Genomic DNA, 12189 nt, shown 5'->3' on the forward strand with positions numbered 1-12189 from the left:
GGGCCTGCCCTCTGCCACCCGGGAGCAGGCCTAAGCCAGCAGGTCATTATCTCCCGAGGGGTCCCAGACTGGGAGAGGACACAGGCCGGGCTGAGGACCCCCCTTCCCCGAGTGCACAAATTTTTGTGCACCGGGCCTCTAGTAATATAATAATATAATAGTATTATGGAAATCAAGCCTTTCTAGTGTCTAGAGAGCTATTCCATTTACCAATTTAATGGCATGTATACAGAGTAGTTTATAATTAGAATATACTTTAATATATATATATATATATATTTTTTTTTACAGTTTTTACCCACCAATTGATGAGCCAGCCATTGGAAGTAAAAATATTGATCTGTCAGGACGGCAAGAAAGAAAACAGATCTTCAAAGGGAAAACATTTGTATTTCTGAATGCCAAGCAGGTAATGTTTTAAGCTAAATGTTCCTAAAGAAAACATTACACACGACAAATTAGTAGTGTTCCCAGTGCATTTTCTTTTGAGATTATGTGCAGAAGTGTGACATCGAGTACAAAACTGCCCAGGCACCAGCCCATGTTCATGTATGTGATTATAATGTTCCTTAATATCTGTCAGTTGGCCTATTAAGTTTATATAAATATGTAAGTTGGGGGTAAGGAGAACTGGTTTAAGTTCTAACTTGTGGGTTATTAAACAGGTGTTGAATGTCTTCCATATGTTGAAGTGGGGTCCAGGGTTTCTATCACAGGGGGAACCCCGCCCATCGGCTGCAGGCAGTGTGGGGTCCAGGGTTTCTATCACAGGGGGAACCCCGCCCATCGGCTGCAGGCAGTGTGGGGTCCAGGGTTTCTATCACAGGGGGAACCCTCCCATCGGCTGCAGGCAGTGTGGGGTCCAGGGTTTCTGTCACAGGGGGAACCCTGCCCGTGGGCTACAGGCAGTGTGGGGTCCAGGGTTCCTTTCACAGGGGGACCCCGCCCATGGGCTGCAGGCAGCATGCTGTGCCAGGGCCAAGGTGCCTGTGGACCAGGGGTTTCTCAGAATGGAGGTGCAGACGGTCCTCTCAGGAAGCAGGACCGATTGTACGTCAATTCTGTCCTTTCGCTTCCAAATCAAGTTCTTACAAGGTCTAGAACACACTCAGAATTCATTGTGGCTATTGTATTACTTTTTATTTTTTCCATTTTTAGCATAAGAAATTAAGTTCAGCAGTTGTTTTTGGAGGAGGGGATGCTAGGTTGATAGCAGAAGAAAATGAAGAAGAAGAGAGTTTCTTTGCGGCTCCGGGAACTTGTGTTGTTGATGTAGGAATGACAAATTCGCAGTCCTTAATTTCTGACTCTCAGAAAAAATGGATTCACTCAATTATGGATATGCTCCAAAGGTACTTTGTTATTTGTTAGTAAAAATATATGCAAGCAGGCGGTTTTATATGTGTGAGTTTTGGTGTACTCTACATAACAACGGAAAAGTATATACAATAATTATTGCAAAGATTTTATTATAGACTAGAGGCCCGGTGCACAAATTCGTGCACGGGTGGGGTCCCTCAGCCTGGCCTGCGATTGGGGCCATCTCGCTCAGTCCAGGGGCAGGGACTGTGGGAGTTTGGCAGGCCATTGGAGGTTGGCTGTGGGAGTGCACTGACCACCAGGGGGCAGCTCCTGCATTGAATGTCTGCCCCCTGGTGGTCAGTGCACATCATAGCAACCCGTCATAACGGTCGCTTAGGCTTTTATATATAGAGATGGTACTTGTATTTGGTTTAAGAAATATTTTTCTATTCATAGATCAGATTACTTACCTATATTTTTTATTAGTATTTTGATATTTTGTTTGGAAATTTGTTTTTAATCTACCCGGAATGGATTCTGTTTATACCTAAGCTCCACACGCAGGGGAGCAGTTTGTCCTTACCCTCCTCCGCGCATCAACATGCCCTCATGTCCAGCACCGCCTACACCTCGTGTCCACCAGGCCAGGCTCTCGCTCTGCTCTGCCTCAGAAGCACCCTGGCTGTTCTTGGCTTTTCACTGTTCCATGGACATTTTAGAATCAGCTTTTCACAAATCTTGTTAGGAATTTGATTAGGAATTTTATTGAAACCACAAATCAATTTGGGGAGAATTAACAGTATTTATAATTTCTCTGTAGCGATCTTAAATACCATTTATTAGGTCTTCCTAGATATTACATATATTCTGGTAGATATTATACCTGTGGTAGGTGAAATACAAGTATATGATATTTCTTTAATTATATTTTCTAGTTGTTTACTGTTGATGGATAGAAATTCAACTCAAAATTTAGACACTGTTCTATCCCAACACCTTGCTGGACTCCCGTTGTATTTCTAATCATCTATAGTCATTTTTTGTATAAACCATATCTGTAAATAATGACATTTCTATCTTTTTTTAATCCTCATGTCTCTGATACCTTCCTCTCCCTGTCTCTCTCTGTGTACCTTCTGGGGCCTCCAAGCGTGTTGTACAGGAGGGCTGCTGCATATCTCACCATTGGCTTGAATGGAAGCTGCCACTGTTTCCCTCCTAGGATGATATAATGTCTGTATAGCACTGTTATTATATGTGCATTAAAAATGTTTTTATTTTATATAGTCAATTGTTATAACTAATTTTTATAGTATATTTATAGTTTCAAAACAGTAGGGTAATAAAATGTTAATTTTGGATTGCCACTTGTATACAATACTTTATAAAACCTTTTTTTTAGTATATACTATTAGAATACTATTATAATCGCACTTAAAGTAAAACTCTAAGTTCATCCAGTCAGTACATTTAAAAAAACAAATGTTAAAGCATCCAATAAAGACCTTTTAAACTACTGCAGCCACTTAAAATATCTTGCAATGAGTATTAATAGTTTTGTAGTTCTTAAAATTTGAGGTACAGTTTCTATAACATTATATTAAATTGTTTTTGTTTTATAAACTCAGTATTATCCACATTACAGAATAACAGAAGATAGGTTCACCCTAAGATTCCTTTAATAAGATTCTTTAACACATGTAAATTTGATAAAATGATTTGATTTACTGAACTTTAAATCATAGCACACATCAGCCTATCCATAGTTCTTTGTACTTCTCTCCTTCCTTCCCATTCTCCTTACTGCTTTCTCTCTTTTCTGTTTTCTCTTAGGATTTCAGTAATCATAGGTTTGCTTATAAAACTCTTTTTTATTGCTTCATCTGGGTGTTACTGTTTTCTTCTTATTCTGAAAGTTATAGAATTTAGAACTGAAGGATCTGTATTCTTTACTCTAGACCAGTGGTCGGCAAACTGCGGCTCGCGAGCCACATGTGGCTCTTTGGCCCCTTGAGTGTGGCTCTTCCACAAAATACCACGTGTGGGCGCGCACTTACAGTGGCCCATGCGCAGAAGTCGGTATTTTGTGGAAGAGTCACATTCAAGGGGCCAAAGAGCCACATGTGGCTCGCGAGCTGCAGTTTGCTGACCACTGCTCTAGACCTTTACAATTGAAATACCTGAGTTAGTAAACGTGGTGGACTTGCCCGGTGTAGCCAGCTCAGTGAGGAAACCAGCCTCTTGTATGAAGTTCTCTCCATACAGTACATTGCTGGACCTCTTGGGGGAGGGGAGAGTTTCAGTTTGACATCATCTTAATAAATTTGTTAGTCGGAATATATTATCATACTTAAATCATTTTATTCTAATAGGCAGGGTCTTAGACCTATTCCTGAAGCAGAAATTGGATTGGCAGTAATCTTCATGACGACAGAGAATTACTGTGACCCTCAGGGCCAGCCCAGTCCAGGTAATTCAAGCATCGTTTTTATTGACTCTTCAGCAAGTTTGTTTATTATGCAATTGATGGTAGGCTGTATGCACATTCCTAGGTACTTACCTGGAGTGACCATTTCCAATGTCTTTTAAAACTCACCTTCTCCATTTAGTCATTTATCCATTTCAAAAATATATATGTCAGCTGCATACTGAGCACTATTCTAAGTGCTGAAGATACAGGATGAATAAAGTGAACAAGTTCCCTGTTATTGTGACTTTATATTCTGAAGGTCGGGATTCAGGCTCTTCTGATAAGTCCTGTGAGGACCAAGCACAAGGAGAAGCTGACCCCGGGGAGTGGCAGTGCCTGGAAGGGCTGTGGGTGGCGGTCAGGGTCTCGCTGAGGATGCAGCACTGGGGTGCCAGGCGTCTGTGTGGTGAGAGGAGGCCACACGGGTAGATCTGGGGGCAGAGTGCCAGGGAAGAGGACCTGAGCACCATCGCTGTGCGGAGTATGGATTTTGGGGTCCAGGGTGGGTGGGGATCCGAGGGGTAGCCCTGTGGAGGCAGGTGGGAGCCGGACCAGGGGCTGTGTGGCAGCTGGAGAGGCGGAAGACCAGTCAGGGTACATTGTGGGGACAGCCTGTAGTTCTTGGCGTGAGTCCCTGGTGGCTCGTGCCATTTCTGGGGCGAAGGGGGCATGCGTAGCTCAGTGCTGACTGTCCAAGGCAGCAGCCCTGCCCCATTGTGAGTTACCACGCAGTCCCTACTTTTCTTGAAAATAAACTATTGCCTTTACGATGATACATTCATTCTTTTCTGCTTGCTTTGGACCCTCCATGTGTTTGTGTGTATTCCCCGAGGAGCTCTCTTTTCTTTGTAATTAGAAGCATTACTTCTTGTATGTACTTATAGTCTGACTGACAGTTTCAGAAGACAGCCATTTTGGGGGGGCGGGCAGGGAGAATGCGTGTCTTCTTCCCTCTCCTTTCTCTCCTCCTTCTATAGTCACTCATTTACTTACTCAAAATGTTTATTGAACAGGTGCTAACTACCTCTAATTGTTGTAAACACGTGGAGAAAAGCGGCAAGCAGACCCCTGCCCTTCTTGTGTCTTTGCAAGGAGCACATTGTAAATAACCTTATTGTTGACAAACATGTTACTCTGGACATTCGGTTCCATCTATAAATGTTTCTTTTAGTGATTATATAAGCATCCGTAATTATTCTTTTTTGCAAACTTCTGTGCAAGGAAAATGAGTTTTGGGGACGGGCGTGTTGGAGGAAGTGCCTGTGAGCTTCCGCAGTGGCCACGTGGAGAGGGGCAGAGTGTTCGCATGCGGGACTGGGAGTCAGCGTGACACTATCAGACACGGGGTCGCGAGGAGCTGGCAGTGGTCATCTAGCTTACAAGTTAGTAAATGCCACTGAAGAGCTTTTTCAGTTAGCACTTCCATCCCATCACCTATTTCTATTCACTGCATCCCACACTGCTCAGGGCTGGAGGCAGAGGAGCCAGCAGACCCTCCCTGCCCCAGGTCTAACGGGAAAGCGCAGGCGAGCATGCAGGGCGCGGAGGCAGCAGACACGTCCGCCTGCAGGACAGCGCTGGCTGTGCTCCATGCGCTTCCTCAGTGCTGTCCATGTGTCAGTTCCTTTTGCCCTCAAAACGGCTCTTGAGGAAAGAATGATAATTCCCCATTTCATAGATGAGGAACGTCTGGCACAGGGTCATTGCTGCAGGTCCCACAGCTGGGGCAAGTGTGTAACAGTTAACAGAGACGCTGGGCGGAGGGCCCACCCCAGTGCGGGGGTTCCGGGGAGTCAGGTGAGCAGCCCGAGAGTTACCCTGCTGTCCTAGCAACTAAGATGATGGTCATCGTGGTAGTCAAAAAAAATGTCTAAAACTGTGTTCTTTTCAAATAGTATATATCTTCTAAAAATAAAACTTACGTGGACTTTGATTTGTGTAGATAGTAGGGTGGATACACTTTCTGTGGGGAAGAAATGTAATTTTTTGTCTGTGGACTTAAAGCATTATTTGAATTAGAATTTAAGTTGGCCCTAACCGGTTTGGCTCAGTGGATAGAGAGAGCATCGGCCTGCAGACTGAGGGATCCCAGGTTCGATTCCAGTCAAGGGCATGTACCTTGGTTGTGGACACATCCCCAGTATGGGGTGTGCAGGAGGCAGCTCATCGATGTTTCTCTCTCATCGATGTTTCTAACTCTCTATCCCTCTCCCTTCCTCTCTGTAAAAAATCAATAAAGTATATTTAAAAAAAGAATGTAAGTTGATTATTTTTATTTAGGTTGATAATTTATCATGAAGGATGTGATATAGCACTAAGATGATTTAGTGTGTAGACAAGCTCCTCACAGATGCCGGCAGGCTGTTGATGGGCCATTTCGTCAAGTATCTGTTGTCTCCACTGACTGGAGACAGTGTGCTGTCCTACCTGCTCACTTCCCTCAGCATGACCAGGGGAACGTGGTGAGCAGCCAGCAGCTGTGTTCCTTCTTTCACGTGTGTGATTACAGGATCCAGGACAGCGACCCCAGGGCCGAGCCAAGGCTTGTCCGTCAAAGAGGAGGTCATGCCCAGTGCCCCCGGGAACACTGTGACCTGCGTGGCCGACACAGCCTCAGAGCAAGCAGACACATGGTAATGCTTCCCTGTCTCATCTGAGTAATAAACACACTGTTTCATTTTAAATAATCCATAGGAGCTGTTCATACTGAAAGACACCACGTTTCAGTACTCAGACCAGATGCAACTTTTTAAAGAGAAACTGTTTTGAAAATCATTTGAATGACAGCTTACTTGTTTTTCTGTAAATAACAACAACAAAGGCCATATATATTCATTCAGCCATGCAGTGTGTGTGTGTGTGTGTGTGTGTGTGTGTGTGAGTGTGAGTGATGTATATATTTTTCTGGCATCGAGAGCTGAGTTCTGTTGTAGAGACTCCACCACATCAGTTCATCTCAAGTGCTCTGAATGCCCTATTATGATACCAGAATAATAGGAGATTTGTCTTTTTGTGGTTTTCCATTTTTTATTATTTTTTTTGCATGGAAGTAATTTAAAAATTTTAAACCAAGCAAAAATTACACAGGCTTCTCCCCACATTTAGTTCATAGGAGGACACGGGTGGGTGTGCGCTGCAGGGTGAGAGAGGGGCCGGCCGTCCTGGGGCGTCGATGGCACAGGAGAGTAGAGCAGGCTGACAGCGGCTGGGTGTGAAGCTAGTGCTACTTGAAGGCCTTTGTTTCTGGTGAACATGGCTGTAAGTTGATTGCCTGGCATGCTTTTCTTTTGCTACAGCATGGATCTGAGTGAAAGGCCAAAAGAAATCAAAGTCTCCAGAATGGAACAGAAACTCAGAATGCCTTCACCAGAGACATTCCCTGTGAAGGAACCCCCCAAAAGGATCTCTGAGCGCACTTCTGTAGGACCGAATGCTCCCGTCAGGGCGGAGACGCCCAGCTATCCGCTCTCCCCAGTGAAGCTCTCCGGTGTCAACACAGGTGGAGGTGGGGCTTCCCAGCAGCTGCAGACCGACTCCATCCGAAACCACTTCCAGCCTGACCCCAGGAAGAGGTCCGCTCCCCTCACCCTGTCTGAGAAACTGCTGTGGGTGTGGAGTGGGCTCCCGTCTGTGCAAGCTCGGCCTGGACTGCCCCCTCCCTGTGCTCTGAACGACTCACCTCGCCTCTTCCTTCTGCTCCCAGCCATCTCTGCCCTTGGCTGCGCTTGCCCTCCAGCCTGCGGTCCCTGCTGACTCCCTCCCAGCAGTGCTCTCTGCTTCTACCGCCTTGCGTGTCTTCCAGGTCCTCCGTATTCAAGAGCCCCATCCCTTCCTTCAGTCTTCCCTCTACGTGGTTCTTCCTCTTGCTGCGAAGAAACTTCTCAGAAAAGGAGGTGTCCCTGCTCCCGTTTCTGTCTGAGGCACAGTTCATCCTGATGTGATGTCCTTCAAAGTGGCCATGGATGCATCGCAGTCATGGCTGTTGCTGGCACGCAGCCGCTGAGCCCTCTGCTCACGCCTTTCTCGCTTGTGGCCACGGTCTGTCCGGCTCTTTCCCTCTCTCACTGGCAGCCTTTGCCTCCTCTTTGAGGCGTTTTTCTTCCTTTCACTGCTTTTTATCCTCTGTGTAATCTACCTTCAGGTTCCATGATGCTGTTACATTTGCTCAGTGCATTTGGCCCTACCCGTCCTTTAAGCTTCACTTTTCCACAGGCATTTCCTGCTGTTTTCCCAAATGATAGTCCTGAAAACTCTCTCCCCTGTGACTGAATGTGTCCTTTTTTTGGTAGTTCAAACTTTTTCAAAATCTTTGACGCTTTCTTCTCTGCCCCCCTCCCCCAAACCAGTCCTTTGGTTCTTATTTTCAGTCTTATAAACTCCTCCCTTCCCATCTGGGTGTGTTGCTAGCTCTCCGGCTCAAACTCTGTTATTACAGAAACCTCTTGGTCCAGCATGCGGAGGTGAGATTAGAGTGACTGAAAGGTCACCTGACTGTTCAGTCCAAGGGGAGCCCAGCCCACTCCTAGAGCGCAGGGACTGAGCTCTGAGCGCCTGGGCACAATGGGCGCACACAGTGTTCGGGGCTTGTGGACGCATCGCAGCGTTGTCTAGGAAACCGCAGTCACGTGCTTACGTGGCACTTGTTGGGTTGTCTGTAAAAGTTCTAGATTAGCTCCTCGACTCCTCTCATTAGCCCAGCAGGGTCTGTTCCCGCGGTGCGGTCTCCCTGCCCACAGGCTCCCTAGGTTGCAAGGTAAGCTGTTGCTTCCTGGCAACAAGGCCCTTGTATTTTTCTGTGCTTTTCTCCACATGGATTTGTCAACTGCGGCTACTTCAGCAAAGCTAGAGCTCACCTCATCATTTTAGCCACAGGGTGGGTCAGTCCTCTCAAAGCAGTAGAGTATATATGGATTATGTACTGTTTTCTGATGTCTCTTCTTATTTCCAGTGATGTTGTTACTTAATAAAACCCAAAATATTGTGGATTAAATGTGAGAGGGGTGAAAATGGCCAGACTATTAAATTACTTAGCTGTGCTCATTATCTGTTTTTATTTTTTTCTCTTCTTTTTTTAAATCTAAGGGAAAGGGATGAAGAAAATCAAGAAATATCTTCATTTAAGTCAGCAAGAATGGAAATGTCTTGTTCTCTCCTGGAACAAACACAGCCTGCCTCCTCCTCGCTGTGGGCAAGCGGCGGGCAGCCTGCTTCCCAGAGGGGGCCCGCGGGGCAGGAGCCAGACGGCCTCTTCACAGACACAGAGTCCAAGGCCACTTCGAAAACTCCTGCCAGTAAATCTCTTTCTACAGAAAAACTAAGGTCAGAAAAAAGGAAAATTGATGATTTAGCCATAGAAAATGAAGTACTGGAAGAGTTACTCCGGGACACAAAGCGGGAGTTGGACATGGAGGTGAAGGTGCTGGAACAAGAGGGAGCCGTCCGAAGGAGAAAGGTGCCAAGGCTGGACGTAGAAACAAACGGCTCTTTTCACGATGGGACAGCGCCAGAGAGTGACGACATATCTGTAAGTAACACTTTTTAATGAAAAATACTGCAAATGGAAACTTAGAATGTTAAAAAGTGTTCATTTTCGATACTTGTATTGACAGTATGAGCATCCGTTATGTTTCCTTGAAAAAAATTACTATCTTCAGCACCTGTATTAAGTATAAGAATTTGTGGTTGTAAGGTAGATGTTAAAAATACAGTGACTCTGCTGGTATATAATAAATGACAGCAAATAAAACTGTTATTCATGATTGTTTAATAGATTTCTAGGAAGTACTTTTATATCAGACATTTGGCCATGAATATAAGTATAGGAGATGCCTTAATAGAGGAAATGAAGACAGGAAGATAAAGAAAGTTAGTGAAACAGAGTATCTACTAAATACATTTTTTCTTTTACTTTTATTTAATTATTTATTTATTTTTTTAATTTATCTTTATTGTTGAAAGTATTACAGATGTCCCTTTTTTTCCCCAATTGACCCCCTCCACCCTGCGCCCACCCCTCCCACACCCTCACCACACTATTGTCTGTGTCCATGGGCTATGCATCTATAATAATAATCTATAATAATAAAAGCGTAATATGCTAATTAGACCGGATGTCCTTCCAGATGACCTTCTGGACAAAGCCACGGTGGCGGGGGGCCAAGCCCTTTGCACAAATTTCTTGCATCAGGCCTCTAGTATATGCATAAATTCCCCAGTAAATCTCTCCCACCCCCGGGCTGCACAAGTCTGTCTCTCCTCAGATGTAGGAAGACTTTTCATGCGGCTGCTGCTCCTCGGACAGGTCGTACTGCTCTCGTGGTTGCTGCTATTCAGACGGGGAAGCGGGCTGCTCACACAGCTGCTCCTCCTTGGACAGGCTCCCCTTCCTTTTTACAGCAGCGTAGTATTCCATGGTGCAAATGTACCACAGCTTTTTATCCACTCATCTACTGATGGGCACTTGGGCTGTTTCCAGACATTAGCTATTGTAAATCGTGCTACTTAATATATTCTATCTGTTTGGTGTTTGGGGTCTCTTAGGATATAGTCCTAGAAGTGGGATCATTGGGTCAAATGGGAATTCCATTTTTAATTTTTTGAGGAAACGCCATACTGTTTTCCATAGTGGCTGCACCAGTCTGCATTCCCACCAGCAGTGCACTAGGGCTCCCTTTTCTCCACATCCTCACCAGCACTTGTCATTTGTTGATTTGTTGATGATAGCTATTCTGACAGGTGTGAGGTCATACCTTATTGTCATTTTAATTTGCATCTCTCTGATGATCAGTGACTTTGAGCATGTTTTCATATGTCCCTTGGCTGTCTGTATGTCCACTTTGGAGAAGTGTCTCTTTAGGTCCTTTGCCCATTTTTTAATTGGATTGTTTGTCTTCCTTTTGTTGTATGAGTTCCTTATATATTTTGGATATTAACCCTTTATCAGGTATATCATTGTCAGATATGTTCTCCCATACAGTGGGCTCCTTTTTCATTTTGCTGATGGTTTCTTTTTCTGTGCAGAAGCTTTTTATTTTGATGTAGTCCCATTTGATTATTTTTTCCTTAGTTTCCTTTGCCCTAGGAGATGTATTTGCAAACATTGCTACACAAGATGTCTGAGATTTGACTGCCTATAGTTTCTCCTAAGATTTTTATGGTTCCCCGACTTACATTTAAGTCTTTTATCGATTTTGAGTTTATTTTTGTGTATGGTATAAGTTGGTGGTCTAGTTTCATTTTGTTTGCATTATCTGTCCAGTTTTCCCAACACCATTTATTGAAGAGACTATCTACACTCCATTGTTGCTCTTGCCTCCTCTGTCAAATATTAATTGAGGGTAATTGGTTGGGTCGATTTCTGGAGTCTCAGTTCTGTTCCATTGATCTATATACCTGTTCTAGTGCCAGTAACAGGCTGTGTTGAGTACAGTAGCTTTGTAGTATAACTTGAAATCTGGTATTGTGATTCCTCCAATTTTGTTCTTTTTCAAGATTGCTGTGGCTAATCAGGTTTTTTTTTGTTGTTGTTCCATATACATTTTTGGAGTGTTCTAGATCTGTGAAGTATGCTGTTGGTATTTAATGGGATTGCATTGAATCTGTTGATTGCTTGGGTATTATGGACATTTTAATGATGTTGATCCTACCAATCTACATCCAGCTTCTCCAGCTTGTTAAAATATAGTTGTTCAGCCCTGAGACTCGGAAAATGGCGACCAGCAGGAAGGTAGGGAGGGAGAGAGTGTGAGAGTGCAAGGAAGTGATAGAGGAGTGTGTGGACTTGTGTGGTGTGTGTGTATGAGCTAGGGACAGTTAGATTCTGCAGATCTTCTAAGGGGCTGCTAAACCGGGCAGTCTTAGGCGGCGGAGTCCAGCTCCCGGCGCGGACACTCCTAGGCGGCCAGCCCAGGCACAGCGACCACGCCATCTTGGGAAACAGAGCTGCTTGAGACTAGGATCCTGGCCTCAGCACCACCCAGTCTGATCTCAGACGCATACCAGGACCCTGCAGCCACTGGGGGGGACAGAGAGCGACCACAGCTACAGACCTGCGGACACCAAAAGTTCAGAAATCCCTGCTGCAGATCCGTGAGTAACAGAGCCCATCCCCCCCCCCCACAGGCTCGCGGGCAGCGGGACACCAAAAGTTCAGAAATCCCTGCGGCAGATCCGTGAGTAACAGAGCCCATCCCCCCTTCCCGCAGGCTCGCGGGCAGCGCCATAGTAACTGATAGACCCGCCCCTTCCCGGGGCGCTGGGGCCTCAGGAACTTTGGCCTGGAAGTGCGCTAGCACCTTGGAACTGATCCTGCGCGCTGGGAGCAAGCGCGCGCTCGCGCGCTCGCGAACTGATCCTTCGCACGCTGCGAGCTTCCGAGCCCTGGGCTGGGAGCAAACGCGCGAACGGGAATTTGTCCA

General features: G+C 45.3%; 1 protein-coding gene across 8 annotated transcripts in view; it reads left to right on the forward strand.

The window, feature by feature from the left end:
* Positions 1–12189, forward strand: part of NBN (nibrin) — a 51809-nt gene that overhangs the window by 10735 nt on the left and 28885 nt on the right. For all 8 annotated transcript variants that reach the window (XM_014528465.1, XM_014528469.1, XM_014528470.1 and 5 more), the window contains 6 exons: positions 292–409; positions 1159–1352; positions 3675–3772; positions 6282–6405; positions 7069–7344; positions 8855–9296. In XM_014528465.1, coding sequence (XP_014383951.1) covers positions 292–409; positions 1159–1352; positions 3675–3772; positions 6282–6405; positions 7069–7344; positions 8855–9296 — 1252 coding nt within the window. The remainder of the gene's footprint in view (positions 1–291; positions 410–1158; positions 1353–3674; positions 3773–6281; positions 6406–7068; positions 7345–8854; positions 9297–12189) is intronic.

This window comes from Myotis brandtii, unplaced genomic scaffold (genome assembly GCF_000412655.1).
Source record: "Myotis brandtii unplaced genomic scaffold, ASM41265v1 scaffold634, whole genome shotgun sequence".
In the NCBI taxonomy this organism is placed as follows: Eukaryota; Metazoa; Chordata; class Mammalia; order Chiroptera; family Vespertilionidae; genus Myotis; species Myotis brandtii.